This window comes from Peromyscus eremicus, chromosome 5, assembly GCF_949786415.1.
Source record: "Peromyscus eremicus chromosome 5, PerEre_H2_v1, whole genome shotgun sequence".
NCBI classification, from domain to species: Eukaryota; Metazoa; Chordata; class Mammalia; order Rodentia; family Cricetidae; genus Peromyscus; species Peromyscus eremicus.
Genome location: NC_081420.1, coordinates 135,836,453 through 135,855,649, shown reverse-complemented (window position 1 = coordinate 135,855,649; position 19,197 = coordinate 135,836,453). Strand labels below are relative to the sequence as shown.

Below are 19,197 nucleotides of genomic sequence, written 5' to 3'. Positions count from 1 at the left end.
TTCTGTGCTAATATCTAGTAATGGGAGAAATGCTTTGACTTTATGTTATTTATAAAAAAGCCATGGTGTTTAACAATTCTTTCTTTTAATTGCCCGAAGAATCTGCTGCTTATTTAAAAAGGAGAAAGGCTAACAGTATGGCTCAGTGGGTACAAGTACAAGCTGACACGTGTGTTGATCCCTGGATCCCACAGTTGAAGGAGAGAATTGACTCCCAAGGGCTGCCGCTGGCCTTCATGTATGTGCCATGGCACGTATGACACACACACCATAATTTTTTTTTCCATGTAGGAAAGGAAAAGTCAAAGAAGACTACATTTTTCTCTTAGTCTTCTCAGTATCCCTTGTTCAATTATTTCTTCAGAAAACATGGTAAGAGGTTTAGATGAAGATGAGACCAACTTCCTTGATGAGGTTTCTCGGCAGCAGGAACTGATAGAGAAGCAGCGACGAGAAGAAGAACTGGAGGAGCTGAAGGAGTACAGAATATCCTTTGTACTTGGAGGGAATAACTCGCTTTTCTCATGGACAGACAGTGGCCTTGTACCTAGTCCTTCCAGTGTGTCCGCTCTGATGGCCCTGTGACTGTGAATGACTGACTGCCTGGGACCGTGGGCTGTGCTGCATGTGCATGTCTGTTGTAATCCAAGTCCATGTTTTCCAGGGTCACCAGGTACACATTCTCATAGTCTGCAGCAGGATGTTCTTGCCTTGTAGGATTAGACTTAGACGGATGGGCAATGTAGCCAACCTCACTGGGGAGAAATTGGCTCCTGAGATTTAAAAGGGCATGTTTATGATCTTTTATATGCATGTGTGTGCACAGTACATGCCTGCTAAAGTCAAAGACGATCACCTCCAGTGTCCTGCTCTTTCACTTCCTGTTTATTCCCTTGAGATGGGACCTCTCACTGAAGCTGAGTCCTGCTGCACTAGCTAAGCTGGCTGGCCAGTAAGTAAACACCTAGGTCTGCCTGTCTGTACCATGTCTGGGTTTTGCACAAGTGCTGGGGATTTTAACTTGGGTCCTCGTGCTTGCCAGACAGTGATTTTACTCATTAAGCCATCTCCACAGATCTAAAAAGGCATGTTTAGAAACATTCCTGTTTCTCTTGTTTTTAGCAAGAGTAGACAGTCTTCCCATACCCTGAGAACTATTCCTGCAGCAGGCTCAGGGAACAATGAAGGTCATTTTACTTTGACTTGATATTACCTTGTGGGAAGCTCTGCTTGTCTTAACTTTTCCTTCTTTTCCTGAGATGGTCTCATTGCATAAACTAGGTTGACCTCAAATTTGTGATCCTTCTGCGTCTTGAGTGCTAAAATTACAGAGGTATACCACATGCATTTGAATGTATTACAGAGGTATACCACCTGCATTTGAATGTCTTAACATGCACCTCCAAATGTAACTTAGCTGATGAAGAGCTCTCAGTTCATGCCACAGTAGAGTCTTCTCCTGATCTTCCTGGTCTCCTCTACTCTGCCTCAGCCAAACGACTTAACTGGCTTAGAACTCCCTTTGTAGACCAGGCTAGCCTTGAACTCACAGAGATCTGCCTTGCCTCCTGAGTGCTGGGACCAAAGACATGCACCACCATGCCTGGCTTGTATCAGCCTTCTTTAATCAGACTCTACAAGACTCTACACGACTTGGAGTAGATGACCTGCTCCTGTGTTCTATAGCCACTCTTCATGTCCACTGTACTCTGGCCTCTGGCCTTTAGGTTCCCATCTCATCAAATGGATTCCATTTTCAGGCCTCAAATTCATGGTCTTCAACCTGACATGTTCTTCCCTCGGATCTCCCAAGGCTAGCATTTCATGGCTTAGGTCTCAGCTCTGCACTCCTTTCCCTAAGCACCTGTATGGTTGCAGCTCTTGATTGCCGTCTGTAATCCCGTTTGGTGGTACTTAGAGTGGCATCCAGGGACTTATACATTCTGAGCACATGTTCTACTACTGAGCTACACCCCAAGCCCCTTAATTTTGTTTTAAATAGGGGAAATTTTCATTGGTTTGCTTTGGCACATTTTATCTCTTTACTGCTGGAATGTGAAATAAGTTCTATAACGACCAGAATGACTAATTTTTCCCAGTGCCGGGGTTGTAGTAAATTCTCAATAAATATATAAATAAATGAGTGAATAACCCATAGGAACTATTGGTGGGTTCTAACCCACCTAACTTTCCCCTCCTTTAAGGAAGCTTACTTGGATATTTTAGGCATGTAAGTTGAGTAAACTCACTGTTGTTTGAATAGGCTTTATCTGTGAATTGATAATTGATGGTAGGACAGTGTCAATGTGCATCCCTGGCTGGCTTAGAATTCACTATGTAGACCAGGCTGGCTTCTAACATACAGAGATCCATCTCCTCTACCTCCCGAGTGCTTAAAGGTGTGTGCCACTATGCCCAGCTTGATGATAGGCTTTTATATTTATGCTAGCTAGTGTTTTCCTGCAGTGAGTGTACAGTAGGTCCATTAAAGAGTTACGTGGGAGGATTTGTGGGCAGATGCTCTGGGAGTTAATGTCAGTCAGAACTGGGAGTATAAGTACTGGCTGCCAGTCTTGGTTCTATTAGTGGCATTGGGGTACAGTCTGAGGCTGGGAGTTGATGCAAAGTTACCCCTCAGTTTCAACTGTAGATTTAAGATTGACTTTTCTGAACCCCCACCTCTGCCCTGAGGACTCCAGAATACTATTATGAGCTGACACATTTGTGGAGATAGGCAGATCTTTCTGTGTCATGTTTTAGACAACAGGCTTTTCTCTTCTAAGAAAATATATTACATTTTCCACATAAATTGTTTTGTTTTAGGTTGGCAGACTAGCAGATAAATGTCCATTAGAGGAACATTCTAGAGGATAGTGCTATGAATGTAAAATGCCCTTCTGTTTTCAACAGAAAATGCCCTTCTGTTTTCAACAGGAAGGAAAGAACCAGAAACTTTCTGCCTGGTGACACTGTAGTAGAGAATTGGAAAGACTTTGGGGTGTTGGCTTTAGTTGGAAACTGGGAAAGTTCTTGCAAAACTGAAGAAAAGCAGGCCCTTTACCTGCAGATATATAATACTGATTCCAAACACCCAAGTAGCCAGATATGTAGAGACAGGACTGGTGGGGTTGTATATTCATTTATGAGTACTCTAGATCAGATGCTGACTCCTGGCTTTGCTGTAACGTGTATTTTATAACACAACACTTGTGAACACAAGTGAGCTATGATTTGTGTCATGTAAACAGTAGTGCTTCAGTTGATCCCACTCAAGATTATGCTAGAATTTAGCAAAATTATGCATATCCAAAATTGTATAATTAAAAATGCCTGTCTAGAGGGTGGTGAGATGGCTCAGTTGTTGACTTGCTCTGGCAGAGGACCCAAGTTCAGTTCACAGCTCCCATGTGATAGCTCACAATCATCTATTTCCAGTCCCAGGGATCTGACGCCCTCTTGTGGCCTTCACAGATGCTGCACACCTTTGGCACACATACATATAGGCAGACAAACACGCATACACATTAAATAAAAATAAACTTTAAAAAAAAAAGCCTTACCTGGGCCTGGGAAAGTGGCTCAGTGGGTGGTGTACTAGGTGCTCTGTGTACAGGCATGAAGGCTTGAATTCTACTCCCCAACACCCATGTGAAAAAAAACAGGTATGAGACCAGAGAATCCCTGGGCTTGCTGGCCAGCCAATCTGGCTGAAACTAACTTTGGAATGAAACAGCATTCAGTGAGAGACCCTATCTCAAAGGAATAAGGTGGAAAATGATAGAGGAAAGACACCTGATGTTCTCTCCTATGATTTCTACATGTAGGTCCATCCCCCCACCCCACCCCCAACACACACAGAGTGCCTCATCTAATAGCCTGAAAATTTTGGGATGTATTTGTTTGAAAGGGAGAAAGGTACACAGAGAAAAAATCCTGTACTTTGAATGTAAATAAAAAAAAATTACTCTCCCTGTAAAGGTTGGAGCTTCTCTTTAACTTCTAACAACATTTATTAGTTGAAGGATGGAGCATGCATGTGGGGGTGGGTCAAAGACAGCTGCGGGAGTCGCTTCCCTCCTTCCACTGTGTAGACCCCAGGGATCAAACTCAGGTTGTCAGGCTGGGCCGCGGGTGCCTTTACCTGCCGAGCCATCTTGATGGTCAGAGAAAACTCTGCTTTAAAAAAATGAAAAGTAAGTGGGTCAGTGGTGGTGCACATCTTTAATCCCAGCACTCAGGAGGCAGAGGCAGGTGGATCTCTGAGTTTGAGGCCAGCCTGGTCTACAGAGTGAGTTCCAGGACAGCCAGGGCTACACAGAGAAACCCTGTCTCACAAAACAGAAAAAAAGTAAAGTTAAATATTTTTTTTAATCTGTGTCTAGTTATTATAAATACATGTATGTTTTGGTGTGCTTATTTTTTTCACATTTTGGTACTTAATATTTTGTTCTCTCTCTCTCTCTCTCTCTCTCTCTCTCTCTTTCTTTTTTTTTTTTTATAGCTTCTGTGCCTTAGTGACAGAGTTATAGAACCACAAGGTGCTAATGATTTTGACATTTTTTCCTAGGAAAATTGTTTCTTTCATAAAAATAAAAAGTCCTAAAAATGAACATTTAGGCCTGACAAGATGGGCTTAGTGGTTAAAGCCTGATGGCCTGAGTTTGATTCCTGAGATCCATATGGTAGAGAGAGAGAACTGACTCCTGAAAGTTATCTTCTGACCTCTGTACACTTACCTGGAAATGTGCATCGTGTGTGGGGAGGCGTAAGGGTGGGGTGCGTGTGCACACACTTAAGCATCATTTTAAGAAAACGAAGATTGAGGGCTAGCAAGTTGGCTCAATTGGTAAAGACATTTGCCACCTAGCTTGATGACCTATGTCTGGTCCCTGGTTCTCTCCGTTTTTCAAAGGCTGCTGCTTAGATTTCTTGGGCACTAGATGTCACTGTTGTCCATCACGGCACTACTGCATCCTAACAGCCTGTACTCCTCAGAGTCTTTACCTGCTCAGTAAGTTGTGAAGGGGAGCATAGAATGGAAGGAGCATGGTGCCAGTGGAGAGACCAGCAGGGTGACAGACCTTGTGAGCTGGCAGTGAACATGATGGACAAGTGTTCTGCACAGGACATTTCTCCCTTTTTGTGGTACTGAGGACTGAACCCAGGACCTTACAGATGCTAGGCCGTCTCTCCACCACTAAACAACATTCCCAGCCTTTCGTCTTCTTCTTAGTGTGAGGCAGGGTCTTTCTAACTCACCCAGGCTGCCGTGATTAGTCTGTAACCCAGGGTAGAGCTTAACTCTAAGATCCTCCTGCCTTACCCTCTCAAACAGCTGGAATATAGGCCTGCATCATCGGGTCCTGCCTGCCTGGCCCCCCCTCCGTGTGTGTGTGTGTGTGTGTGTGTGTGTGTGTGTGTGTGTGTGTGTGTGTGTGTGGGAAGTTAGAGGACAACTTGTAGGAGTCTATTCTCCCTTCTATCATGTGACTAGGGATTGAACTCGAGCCTTGTGCCAAGTGCCTTTACTCCCTGAGTCATCTTGCCAGCCACAAAACAGAGATCTTAAGGAATATAAGGAAATTGAAAAATTATATATGACTTCCTTAGAAATAAGTCTCACCTCCCAAGGGTGAGACTGAGTTCTGCAGACTGTCTCATGACGCTGCTGACATTCATTGGTGAACCGTGAGGACCAGCTTGTCCTGCTGGTGCAGCCCTCAGAGTACTTCCAGTAAGAAGATTTTAAATGAGATGTCTGCAGACATAACACAGAGCATAAGCAGGGCTGGGCACATTCACGAGTTTGAGGCAGGAGGTTACTTAATGAAACAAATCTCAAAATCAAATCCTGGGGTTGTGCTGGCCTCCACATGCACACAAGTGACCCAGACACGCCTGCATTCACACACACATGTGCACACACGTGCACACACACACAGGATCTGCTGTCTAGGCCTATATCCCAACCACTCGGGAAGCCAAGGCGGGAAGGTCTCGTTAATTCTGCCAAGGGGCTTGCGGGTTGTATTTGTTGTCCTCTGGATTTACCTTTGCTTTGTAGTGTTTCTTCCATTTTCTTAATCTGACCCTTAACCTGTAACTCACAGTAATCTCAACAAGGTTGGAATTTCTGCAGAAAATAAGGAAGTAGAGAAGAAGCTGGCTGTGAAACCCGTAGAAACCAAGAACAAGTTCTCTCAGGCAAAGCTTTTGGCAGGAGCTGTGAAGCATAAGAGGTCAGCCAGTGTGTACATGTGTAAATCTCCCTCTGGCCATACACTCCGAAATGCCATTTGTAATGGTGCCCAGTACAAATGGTTATTCGGCATGTTGCTGTGACAGTGTCGTTAGTGTGCTTGCCTTTCTCTCCCCTGCCAGATTTAATGTCCCTGTAACCTTTGACCCTAGACTGACTGGATCACTCATTCATATAGCTGACTTATAGCTCTTCTTCACTGAGCACCTGCTGCCTGTCAGATTTCCTCTAATGAGCTCACAAATTCCTCTCACCAGTTCACAGAGCATCATTTATTACAGCCCCTTGTTTTACAGACGGAAAGACAGCGTGGCTGATAAAGAACTTCTGTCCAAGGTCATATAGTCATAAAGCAAGAGTTCAGTGTTTGAGTTTCTGTGTCTCTAGGCAGATGAGGCAGCAGGTGCTTGAGGATTGTTGTTGGTGAGCGGTGACAGCATGGAGGAGGAGCACAGCTCAGCTCAGAAGTTGGAGAGGGGCTGAGAAAGATGTTGATGGGGTAGGGCACCAGGGCTGACAGGCAGGCAAGGGAGAAAACCGAGAGAACAGCTGCTACAGAGGCACTGAGAGAATATGGCAGCTGTGCCGGGGTTACAGACCTGGCTCCAGCTCCTGGTGACTGATGCGGGGTGGAAGCACTACCGTAGACTCCGAGAAGTTCTCTGTCATGTTTGCTCTTCCCTTTTCAAATCCTGAGATGGCACCAGAGTGATTGAATCAGCTTGACCGACCAGACTGTGGGCGAAATGATGTTAAGTGCAGTCTATTAGGAAAATCAATATGGTGTATTGGCAACCAGCCACATGTTTTGAATAGAGTGTATTGATGCAGTCTTGCGGTTTGGCACAACATCTATCTGCTGCAGATGTTCCTAGGAACACTGAGCACATGTAAAAATGTCATCATGGTACAGCAGCACAGGGGGAGGATCAGTGGTCTGAGAAGGAACCTTAAAAACGCATGAATCTTTTAACACCCTGTGTAAGCTTCTCAAAGTTCATTGGCTCTCAGGAATCAGACCTGGGCCAGTTTGATGAGCTCTCCAGGTGGGCACTTACCTCTTGGGTACTCTTGCTGCTGCCAAGTGGGTATTTTAACTGTCTCCCTTGATTAGTCTTTATATCATATTTAGGAAGGGTTCTGTTAGCATATTTGTTGATCTGTATAGAGGCTCTCTTGGGTTTTCAGAGTACATCATTTAACGTTGCTTTTGTAGCAAGGTGACACGTTAGCCTCTTAGGGCAGGAGTTTCTGATCTCCCCTGCCCTAGTTTATTCAAAATAACCTGAGAGTTTGTCAATACTGTGGACTCGTGGGCTTCACTGATATATTAAAGTGTGGGAGTCTTCGTTGTTGAGGTTGCATGGACGATTCAGATCCCCTGTGAAAATCTGGAAGCCCCCAGGGTGTGTATGAAGCATCCAAACAAAACAACCTGTTTCATATCTTTGCTTTTTTCAAGTTCATTCTTGTATCTATTGTTTTAAACTCCTGTGGGATCCCCACGCTCATTCATTTCAGTCTTCAATTAGAGGCGCTCAACGCTGTTTGCTTCTTTCCGCTCTCATCAAGTACACTTTTATATTTCTTACTATGTATTTAAAATTACCACTGTGATTTCTTCTTTGTCTCAGAAATAGGGAAATATATTTTAAATTTTCAATATTGAGGTAACTTCTCCATACTTCACTTGGTTCTAATATACCTCCCCCGACACACACACATTACTAACACCTTATAATCATAGTATCTTAGAGGCTATGAAATTCGGTATTTATTTTTCCCTTACTAATTTCTAACTTAATTGTGTTGTGGTATTGTGGTTTATATATCACAGGGTTTTTTTGTTTTGTTTTGTTTTGTTTTTGTTTTTGAAGACAGAGTCTCATTGTGTAACCCTGGCTGTCCTAGAACTTGTCATATAGACTAGGCTACTCTCTATACTTGCCTCCACCTCCCAAGTGCTAGTATTACAGATTTTCTCCACATGCCTTGCTATCCTGATTTTTTTGGTAGGGTTTTAGACTGTGTCACTTGTTCCTAGAGTTAATGTTCTAAGTGATTTTGAGGAAAATCTTGTTTATCTCTCTGTCTCTGTCTGTCTGTCTCTCTTACACTCCCTGCCATGATGATAATGAACTAAACCTTTGAAACTATAAGCAAGGCCTGAATTAAATGCTTTCTTCTAAGAGTTGCTTTAGTCCTGGTGTCTTTACAGCAACAGAACAGTGATAAGGCACCAGGGTTTGTTTAATTCCAGATGGAGTCAGTACAGAGTGGTCCTCATACTGCTGTTGCCTTGATCTCCTCTGATCCGTGCTTCCACTTTGCATCTTTCTGGGTATTGAGTTTTTGGGGGGTTGTTTTTTTTTTTGTTAAGTTTTTTAGGTAAGTACCTTTAAATGATTGTTTTAAAATGTATTCACTCGGGCTGGAGAGATGGCTCAGAGGTTAAGAGCACTGGCTGTTCTTCCAGAGGTCCTGAGCTCACATTCCGAGCACCCATATGGTGGCTCACAACCATCTGTAATGAGATCTGGCTCCCTCTTCTGGCCTGCAGGGATACATGCAAACAGAACACTGTATACATAATAAATAAATAAATCTTTAAAAAACAATGTATTCAATCTGTTTACTAGTTTGTGCGATTTATGCCGGGCGGTGGTGGCGCACGCCTTTAATCCCAGCACTCGGGAGGCAGAGCCAGGCGGATCTCTGTGAGTTCGAGGCCAGCCTGGACTACCAAGTGAGTCCCAGGAAAGGCGCAAAGCTACACAGAGAAACCCTGTCTCAAAAAACCAAAAAAAAAAAAAAAGATACATGCAAACAGAACACTGTATACATAATAAATAAATAAATCTTTAAAAAACAATGTATTCAATCTGTTTACTAGTTTGTGCGATTTATATTCAGATTTTAAAATATAATATCCATCATCTTAGTGCTTTTTTAAAAAACTTTTGTTCTTTATTTCATTTATATTTATTTATTATTATTTATAGAGCAGGATGTATATATTCCATTTTGGCTTTAAACTCAGTGTACAGCCAAAGATGGCCTTGGACTTCTGATCTTCCTGCTCCACCTAAGTACTGGGATTATAGGAGTGTGCAAGCATGCCCAGTTCATGCTGTTTTCAGGATTGAATCCACAGCTTTCCCAGGGCATTGGCCACAGTCTGCCTGACTGAGCTACATCCACATCCTCTTTTTACTTTTTAAAATATTTTTTCTTATATTCTTGCTTTTAGGGGGAAAATGAGTAAGACTTTAAAATTTTTTTTTCTTTCCATGATACATACTTTGTTTCTAATTCTTTTAGTGATAGGCCTTGAAATTTACCAGGCAGGCATATAAAAAGCTATCTTACCTCCTTAAAAATTATGCAAACAGAAGACCTTGGGCTGGGTCTACAGTTCTGTACTAAAGCACTTGCCTACTATTGAGAAGCTGTGGGTACAGTCTCCCTAGCACAACCCCCCTCCTACAAAAGGGACCTTCAGACCTTGTGCTACATTCACTCTCTTCTGTATACTACTGCTGCCCAGGACTTTGTTGTATTTCATGGTACAAATTAGACTGTGGCCCATATATATGAGATACCTGTTTAAACTTACGTCCCCATCTCTTCCTCTGGTATAATGTCTTTCTCCATTGAAACATTCTTTAGATACTTTTTAGTGAAAAATCTTTCTGGTAACTCTGCATGTCATCACAAGTATTTCCTTTAATAATTGAACTTTTTGTCATTGTGGAAATGTGGAAATGCTCTTGAAATCATCCGTGGTTCTACCCAAGTGAATGAATGATAACAAAGCCAAAGTTGGCATGCTCTGCCCTTGGGTTTGTCGGGAGGTAGATTTTATATTTGGGAGGTTTGGAAGTGAAATGATAGCTTATCGTTTCAGTCATCCCAGCCCTCAAGACTGCCCCAGACTCGTATAAATATCTCTGCTGCTCTGATTCCCTCAGTGTTGATCCCTAAGCGTCAACATAGCTCACATCACCATGTTTTTTTGTTACAGCTCAGAGAGTGGCAATAGTGTGAAAAGACTGAAACCAGACCCCGACCCAGATGACAAGGCTCAAGGTGGGTGTGGTCCCTTCATTTCTTCCTTTTACTCATGGTGGACGAGGACTGTAGGAAGGACAGGACTCACTGCATCTTATAGAAAGGGGCGCATTATTTCTCTTTAAATAAGCCTGCCTTAATCTAATTTGCCAAACTATTTTATACTAAGCCAGAATTCCTACCATGAATGTGTCAGCTGCCCTACAAAAGAAGTGTGTTCTAACCCAGTAGAGCTGGTAAATAACAGTTGTGTTCTCCCTGTGCTTATGAGCCCTGGTCAGATGACCTCTGCTCACAAAAGGTTTCTCTGTCTTCCAAATGTCAGGTTTCTTGATTTCACCTGTGGGAGACACATGCCCTGCTCCTGCTAGTGGTTGGACTGGATTGAGCCTAGTGTCTACTGGTGTTCAGGAGTCTATTGTCCTTGATGGTGGTGACTTTATGTGATGGACTCTGCCTCAGTGTTAGGTGGCACAGAATTGTCAGTAAAGGGACGTGTTCTTGGGCCTGAATGAGGAATTCAAGAGTTTGTTTTTAGTTTCGCCTGTGGGATTGAGGATCTAAATCCAACTCAACAAAGCAGGGCTTACATTTATTTCTTTCTCAAACAAATGATGAATGCTTTTTCAGTTGTTTCTCTACAGTACCAGGGATGGTACCTGTACCTTTAAAAAGGATCATCAGTGAAGAGTCTCTTCTTCCCACGCCCTCTTCCATTCACTTCCAGCCACTTCCTTTTCCACGGAGAAACACCATTGTACATTTCTTATGTCTCCACCCAGGCCTGTTCTACATATGTACAAGCAGTTTATATTTGTCATTCTGAACGTCTTCTTCCTATCCCTGCATTCTTGTACAAGCTAGACAAGAAATACCTTCCTTTGCTAGGAGAAGAGAGCCCAGAAATGACGGGCTATCCTTGAAGTTTGCTTCAATCTTGTCCTCTGCAGGGGAAGGCTTTGCCTTGGTCCTCTAGAAGGGAACTTCGACCCTGACAGAAATTGAGCTCTCCCACTGAAAATTATCTTGAGCCGAGCCAACAAACATGCAAGGTGGCCTATGTACTCTCTCCATCTGCCTGCATTCCAAGAACATTCTCTATTCATAATTTTCTCTAACTTGCTATGACAATGTGGTCCGGCGAAGGCAGGAGTTGGCAGGAAACATCCCCAAATGGTGAGATCAGAGGGCACCATTTTGTTCTCTGTGGGGAGTGAACTGCTTTTGGAATGAAATTTGTCAGAGTTGCAGTCTCTTTTCTCTTGAAACTTCCTAGATAATTGGAGGTTCTGGTCCTTTCCCTTAAGTGATTCCAGCGTCACAATAGTCCAGATGCCTGTTGCAGCTTTGTCCTTAGCCCCATCCTTCCATGGACCAGCACTCCTAGGCACTCTGAACTTGATTCTTTTATTCTCCGCTTCTGAAAGCATTCTGTGTGGTGCATAATAATACAACAAACGCTCAAGGAATGAATTATACAACGTATTGTCATGTCTCAAATATTAAAACCATCCAATTTTTAACCATCACCTCACCTTCCCCCAAATTAACCATGACTCCCATCATAAATTCTGGCCTACTTTTTGCCATACCAGAGTGTGTCTCAGGGTGGGGTGGGGTGGGTGCCCCTTCCAGGGGTCCTCACTTTAGTGGGGAGTACAGATGAGCATCCTGCCCTTGGGCAGGCCTTGAGGCTTCTGCAGTTCTCTTCCTTTATTGGAAGGATATCCAGGGGGTTAGAGGAGTGGTGGGACTATTCTGCTCTGATGAAATGGCCAGGATGCTCTTTGAATTTGCCTTTTTAAAAACAATGTCTGGGGGCTGGAGAGATGGCTCAGAGGTTAAGAGCACTGACTGTTCTTCCAGAGGTCCTGAGTTCGATTCCCAGCAACCACATGGTGGCTCACAACCATCTGTAACAAGATCTAGTGCCCTCTTCTGGCCTGCAGGCATACATGCTGTATACGTAATAAATAAATCTTTAAAAAAAAAAAAAAAAAACAATGTCTGAATGAGTAATATATGTATGTAATAATTTAGAAAGAATACAGTAAAAAAGTAAGTCTCCTCTGCTCACTAGCCACCAGTTTCTTCCCAGGCCATATGCTGCTGCAGGTTTTCATGTTCTGTTTTTTTTTTTGCGGGGGGAGTTGTCATATATATGCATGGGCATGTTTCTGATTCTCTCCAAATTACATATATTGCTCTGCTTCTCACCTTTTTCATTTAGCACGTCTTAGAGACCATTCATTCCCAGTGAAGATAGACATGTTTCTTTTCCTCTTCCCCCACAGTCTGTTGATAGACCCCAGAACTGTGTGCATATGAGGGTCGTACTCTGTGCTGAGTGCTCTGAGCTGCTGCTCCAGCCCCCAGAACTGTGTGCATATGAGGGTCATGCTCTGTGCTGAGTGCTCTGAGCTGCTGCTCCAGCCCCAGAGTCTTCATTCTTAGTCACTTAGTCACTACTGGCCTAGTTTGCTTCTTTGTTGCTGTGTTGAACCCCCACCCAGAACACCTTGGGAGGAAAAGCGTTATTGTACACTTCTAGTTCACAGTCCATCGCTATAGTGAGTCAGGGCAGGAATCAGCAAGGGCAAAGGTAGGAGCCATGGAGGAACGCTGCTTACTGGCCTGGTGGCCATGGCTTGCTCGGCCTGTTTTCTTATACCACCTAGGACCACCTGCCCAGGGGTGGCACTGCCTATAGCGGACTTGGCCCTCCTACATCTCTCGTTAATTAATAACGATAGGCCCCACAGACATGCCTACAGGTCAATCTGATGAGGGTATTCCTCAGTTGAGAGTCCCTCTTCTCAGGTGATTCAGCTTGTCCCAAGTTGGCAGGCACTGACCAGCACAGCTTCTGTAGACACCTCCTTTTTCCTGCTCTAAACAGTTCTCAGGAACATCACTGATGTTGTGAGAAGTCCTTCCCTGCAGAGATGTAAACATCTGCCCCCTTCTTATAAGATCTCAACAACCAAACAGTAAGAATCCACCAGAATTCATCCTGGATAATCACTACGTGATTGGGCTTACAGAGCATGGGTGAGAGGTTACTGCAGGAGCATGGAGATCCCAGAGCAGCCATACTGGGGGGTCTTCACCCAGCATGGACGATGCCTTGCTTTCCTTAGCTCCATAGATGGAGCTCTCCTCAGCTAACCTTCCCTAACCTGTGCACCTTCCACGATACCCTACCCTCTACCCCAGGTGTAGTTAGGGCAGAGTTATAGACGGATGGAGGAGTGGCTGGAGTCTTCCTCTGGTTGTCAGGGTTGTGTTGTGCTGGGGCTTCTTCAGGGAAAGCCTTGGCACTGTGCCTAGGGCCTAGAAATGACTCTTCATCTTTAGAAAGGGAGGTCCAGTGACCCTCTCCATCCATCCTTTCCTTCTCTGAGGGAATGTCAGTCAGCGGGCTTGATTGGGATGGTCTCTTGCAGTAGCCACAGTTGGTCTCATGAAGATAGTGGCTATTTTGCTCGAGGACCACATTCCACAATAGTTGGTTAAGTCTGGAGGTCATTGCCAGATTTTCTTGAGCTGTTGCTCCCATACTCCTTCCTGATAATCGTTTCTTTGCCTGGTTTAGAGCTCACGTTTTAGTGTGCTGTGAGCTGCTTGTGTCGTCGGCGTCCTTTTGTTTTTGAAAGCAAGGTCTCACGTAGGCCAAGCTGGCCTCAGACTCACGGGTAGCCAAGGATAACCTTCAGCTTCTAATCTTCCTGCCTCTGTTTCCCGAGTACTGGGATTATAGGCATGCATTACTGCCTTAATTAGGGTCACTGTTGCCGTGATGAAACACCATGACCAGAAGCAGCTTAGGGAGGACAGGGTTTTATTTGACTTGCACTTCCATAGAACAGTTCATCATCAAAAGCAGTGAGGGCAGGAACTTGGAGGCAGGAGCTGATGCAGAGGCCATGGAGGGGTGCTGCTTACTGGCTTGCTCGGCCTGCTTTCTTACAGAATCCAGGACCACCAGCCCAGGGATGTCCCCACCTACAAGGGGCTGGGTCCTCCCCTATCAATAACCAAGTAAGAAACTGCCCGATAGCCGGATCTTATGAAGGCATTTTCTCAATTGAGGTTCCTTCCTTTCAAATAATTCTAGCTTGTGTCAAGTTGACATAAAACTATCTAGCACAATTACCATGCCAAGTGTTTTGCAATGCTGGGGATCAAAGCCAGGACTTCATACCATGCTAGACAAGAGCTCTAGTATCTATCCCAGGTTATCCCATTTATTATTTTATCATCATCATCATTTACAGTCTTGGCTGGTGTTGGACTTACAGCAGTCTCCTGCCCCAGCCTCCCGAGTGTTGGGATTACAGGTGTGCACTGCCATACCCTGCTCTTTGTGCTTTTTGGTGGGTGATTGATTGCTTATTTTTCTCTTTTTTTGCGGTGCTGAGAATCAAACCCAGAGCCCTCGTACGTGCTGGGCAAGCGCAGGCGCCCACTGCGGAAGCATTTCCCCGGCCCCACAGCTTGTTTTCTTTCTCTAATGGATTGGAGAAGCTCTTTACATCTTTAAAGTTGTAGCTTTGGTGGTGTTTGTTGCAAGCATTTGCCACTGCTTCCTTGTCAGCCTCACTGCTGTCTCCCATCACTGCTCTCGGTGCTTTTTGAGATGTGTGAGCATTGCCTATCTCCAGCAGCTTCTCCGTTGCCTACTGTAGAGGAACAGGCACCCTGAGCTGAATTCTGTGTCCGACAGCTGGTAACTCTTCTCAGGATAGCCTTGGAGTCAATGTCCCTTTTGCATTCTCTTGAGGTATCTGCACAAGCGAATGTAGATTTATGAAAGGCAAACCCCAAAAGGGATGTCCTTGTCAGCCCCAGGCAGTGGCTTAGGAACTGAGCCTTCTGCTCCAGTGAGCTTTGGCATCACTTAGTAGAGCGGCTTCTGGCGCAGGTTTAGTTCAGTGTTGTGTACTCTAGCCTGTGTACTTACCAACGCATTCGACTTCCCTCAGCAGTAAGCAGGGAGCACACCTACATACGAGTTGTTGTCACAGTGACTAAATGAGACTGGAGACATTCAGAGGAAGAAAGAATGGAGTGCTATTCTCAATTTAGGTTTGTTTGATTTTTTTTTTAGAGATTGTGGTTTTAACTATGTGTATGTATACATGTCTGGGTGTATATGCATGAATGTAGTACCATGGAGGCCATCAGAGGGCTTCTGGATCCTCCAGGTGGGAGTTACGGGTTGTGAACTGGCTGGTGTGAGTGCTGGGGACGGAACTCAGGTCCTCTTTGAGAGCACTAACTTTCCCTTTAATTGTCAAGTTTTCATGTTGTCGTTGAGGACTTCGTCATTGGAGTAGCAGAGTCACTGTGCTATCCTGGAAAGAAGAGTCCCTATACATGGTGGCATTGGACATTGTTTTAAAATGTTTCCTTCAGTGCTTCTCAGTAGAAAAGAACTAAAAAGCAAAAGTGATAAATCCGTTTCTGAGGTGCCCATCTCCCCATCCTGGGAAAATGCCCCATAAAGAGCATAACTGTATGGCTGATCCCTGCTAGTCAGTATGCTGGTCTCTAAGTATGGCATCATAAAATGGTTAGTATCGCTCACAGTTGGTCTCCAGTTGAGGGCCTCCAGTTGAGGGCCACAAGAGTAGCTAAGGAAGACGTCAGACCTGAGTCACAGTTGCTGTAAAACCCTGACTTGTGAGGACAGGGAATCAAACTATGATAGGTGACATCCTCAGATGTGGGGGGCACGAGAGTGTGGGCAGACTCCAAGTCCCAGCTCTGTTTTTCTCCTCTCTGTTGGTTCCTCACCTGTAACACAAAGACCTCCAGAGCCTCCTGTGAGTGCATAGGTTGTTCTCAGCACCGGAGCTTTCTGTAGAGAGCCCTGGCATGGTGTCCAGGGCCTGGGTTGACCCTTCAGCATTAGGAAGCGTGAAGATTGACTGCCCGTCCTCCCTTTTGCAGAGGCTCCATCCCGCGTGTCTCTTGGAAGCTCTTCTCTGAGCGGACCCTCCATCCACTGCCCATCTGCTGCTGTCTGCATCGGCATCCTCCCTGGCTTGGGGGCCTACTCCGGGAGCAGTGACTCCGAGTCCAGCTCAGACAGCGAAGGCACCATCAATGCCACAGGCAAGATCGTCTCCTCCATCTTCCGAACCAACACCTTCCTCGAAGCACCCTAGCTCCTGACGTGACCACGGGGGGCATCTCCTCAGAGAGTTAGATGCCTGTTCTGCCTCGACATCACCTCCCTCAAAAAACGTCTTCGCCTGCTTCCTGTGCACATGGGACATTTTAACCTAACCCAGAAATGTGCCGCAGTCCACTTGTGGCTCAAACTCTGCTTGATTTCTCTTCATACTCCAGTGCAGATGACCAAACCTGTCCACTGATAGGAGGGGTTGGGGTTCAGGCAGGTCTCAGAAACGCCACTGACGCTGCAAGGACCGGCACCAGCTGGCTGGCAGGGCTTCACTGTACCTTGTTGCTTTCTCGTTTCTCTCCTTTCCTGGTGGCACAGGAAGCAAAGGCAGACATTCTCTCGATACTGTTGTAGGTGAGGGGGCTGCTTGGTTCTCCCGTGTTGTGTGTGGGCATAGAGGAGGGCTGACTAGCGGATGACAAAGCTCTGCCCTAGAACTAACCCTTCCTGGATGCTGTATGACTAAGATTGCCAGCCACAGCCCTTGAGGTGATGCTCTTCCATGTTCTCCCCTCTCCATCCAGCCTGAGGAGGGAGGAAGGAGCTGGTAATGATGACATGTCCATCTTCTGCCCACCTTCTCTCCCTGGAAAATTGTTTTGATTTTGTTTTTGAAATAAAAAAATTTAGTTTAAAATTCTAAACATTACAGATGCAAACTTACTGAATCATAGCCAGAAACTATAACTGCTGGTAGCTTTGTTAAAGAGATGACTAATGCCTAGCAGTTTCTGGAATCCTCGATTGCAAACTAGTGGGCCGTGCCTGGTACGGCTGTGCTCTACTCCACGAGGCCCTGCTGTTTGCACATACGGAGGGAGTCGTAGCTTTTGACTGTGAGGTATTTCCAGCCTAAGGTGCTGCCTCAGTACTTTTCCTCTACACCCCTTTGTCCCTGCCCCTCCCCCCACCCGCCACTGTCCCCAGGCTTCCCAAACCACAGCTCTGGGCCATGAGCAGCAGGTCTTGGCTGTTTCTGTCTCATGGAGGAGGGAGGGAGCAGGGGTGCAGGACTCAGGTTGGGAGATAGCTATATCTGATGGTCTGTGTGTACCTGCTTCAGAATGAACCTGAGTTTTCACTTCCTGGTTCCGGTATCCGTTCTGTTTTCCTTCCCCTGGGTGTGAGACGAGTGAGACACACACCGAATGTGTTGGCACTGACATCCTGGCAGGCAGAGGAAGCTCCTCAGTTTTAACGTGGGCAGAGAGGGCCCTGGATCTCCTCCAGCCCTTCCTTTCCCCTCCCAGTGTATTGACACTGGTGCCCACCAGCAGATGGTGGTTTTCCTTCACCCGCTGTGGAGGCCTGCGAGCGCTGCCATCCTTTGCAGAGCCTCCTAGGGCCGGTGCTGATCTTCCCTGACTGTCAGTCAAGCGTGTCAGCTCCATCCTCACAAGACTGGGCAAGACTGCAGCACCTCCTGCCCCTTTGTGTCATTGTTCCTGTGACTGTGCTGTCGTCCCTGCAGTGCCTTCCCGCACCCACAGCCACCCTGAGCCATTTCAGGAGGCACACCAAGACATCAGGCATCAGTTTCATGTGGCTTGACTTTTCAGAGGCCACCAGTGTACCTCATGGTCTCTGTTGATGTTGACAAAAGGTGACGGGGGTGTGAGGGTTAGAACTGTCCCCTAACTTCAGTTTTTAAACCTGTCAGAGCAAGCTCTCACTCAGTACCACATGCCATGCTCCTAGCTCTCCCATCATTTGTAGCTGACTGCGCTGAACAGACTCTGGTTTTCGGGTTTTCCTTTCTTTTTGAAGGAGTCTGCTGTGTAGCCCAAGCTGGCTACAAACTTACTCTTTGGCTTCAGCTTCCAGAGTGCTGGGATCACTGATGAGTGAGTGCCACTATGCCCAACTTTGGACTGCTCTCTGCTTTTGGTGTCTCAGGAAAGCTTGAGTCACACGGTGGCCTTTCTAGCATAGTTTGTTGTGCCTAACGGTGTAGAGACCTGTAACTGAAACGCCAGTTCTGTGGCAAAGCAGGCCAACCAACAAGGGAAGCAGCCAGGGCAAACCTCCGTTCCCCCCACAGAAGACAGAATGAGCAGACGTGGAAGGCAACTCCACTCTAACCTTCAGACGCAGCCAGCCTTCCCTCTGTGCTGAACATGTACATGCTTTTCTTATTCCCGAAACAAGAGAGTAACAACTTCTAGAATATCACATTGCTGTAGGCGTCCTAAGTTGATGTAAATCTAGTAAGTAAGCTAGGAATGACTGAAAGTATGCAGGAAGACATGAGCGGGTTCTGTGCAGACAGACCATTTTATAGTCAGGACTTGAGCATCTGCGGTGGTGACCTCTGGGGAGGGTCTGGGGACCAGTCCCACCCGATGTTCTGCTGCCTGAGTAACTGGGATTTTACAGTCAGGACTTGAGCATCTGCGGTGGTGACCTCTGGGGAGGGTCTGGGGACCGGTCCCACCCGATGTCCTGCTGCCCGAGTAACTGGGATTTTACAGTCAGGACTTGAGCATCTGCGGTGGTGACCTCTGGGGAGGGTCTGGGGACCGGTCCCACCCGATGTCCTGCTGCCTGAGTAACTGGGATTTTACAGTCAGGTAAGAAAGTACAAAAGATGGTTGGGGCCGGGCGGTGGTGGCGCACGCCTTTAATCCCAGCACTCGGGAGGCAGAGCCAGGCGGATCTCTGTGAGTTCAAGGCC

General features: G+C 45.8%; 1 protein-coding gene across 3 annotated transcripts in view; it reads left to right on the top strand.

Moving 5' to 3' along the window:
- Positions 1–17,167, top strand: part of Psme3ip1 (proteasome activator subunit 3 interacting protein 1) — a 32,047-nt gene extending 14,880 nt beyond the window's left edge. For all 3 annotated transcript variants that reach the window (XM_059264580.1, XM_059264578.1, XM_059264579.1), the window contains exons 5-8: positions 365–487; positions 6,110–6,239; positions 10,284–10,348; positions 16,286–17,167. In XM_059264580.1, the coding sequence (XP_059120563.1) occupies positions 365–487; positions 6,110–6,239; positions 10,284–10,348; positions 16,286–16,503 (536 nt within the window). In that variant the 3' untranslated portion in view covers positions 16,504–17,167. The remainder of the gene's footprint in view (positions 1–364; positions 488–6,109; positions 6,240–10,283; positions 10,349–16,285) is intronic.
- The last annotated feature ends 2,030 nt before the right edge of the window (positions 17,168–19,197 follow it).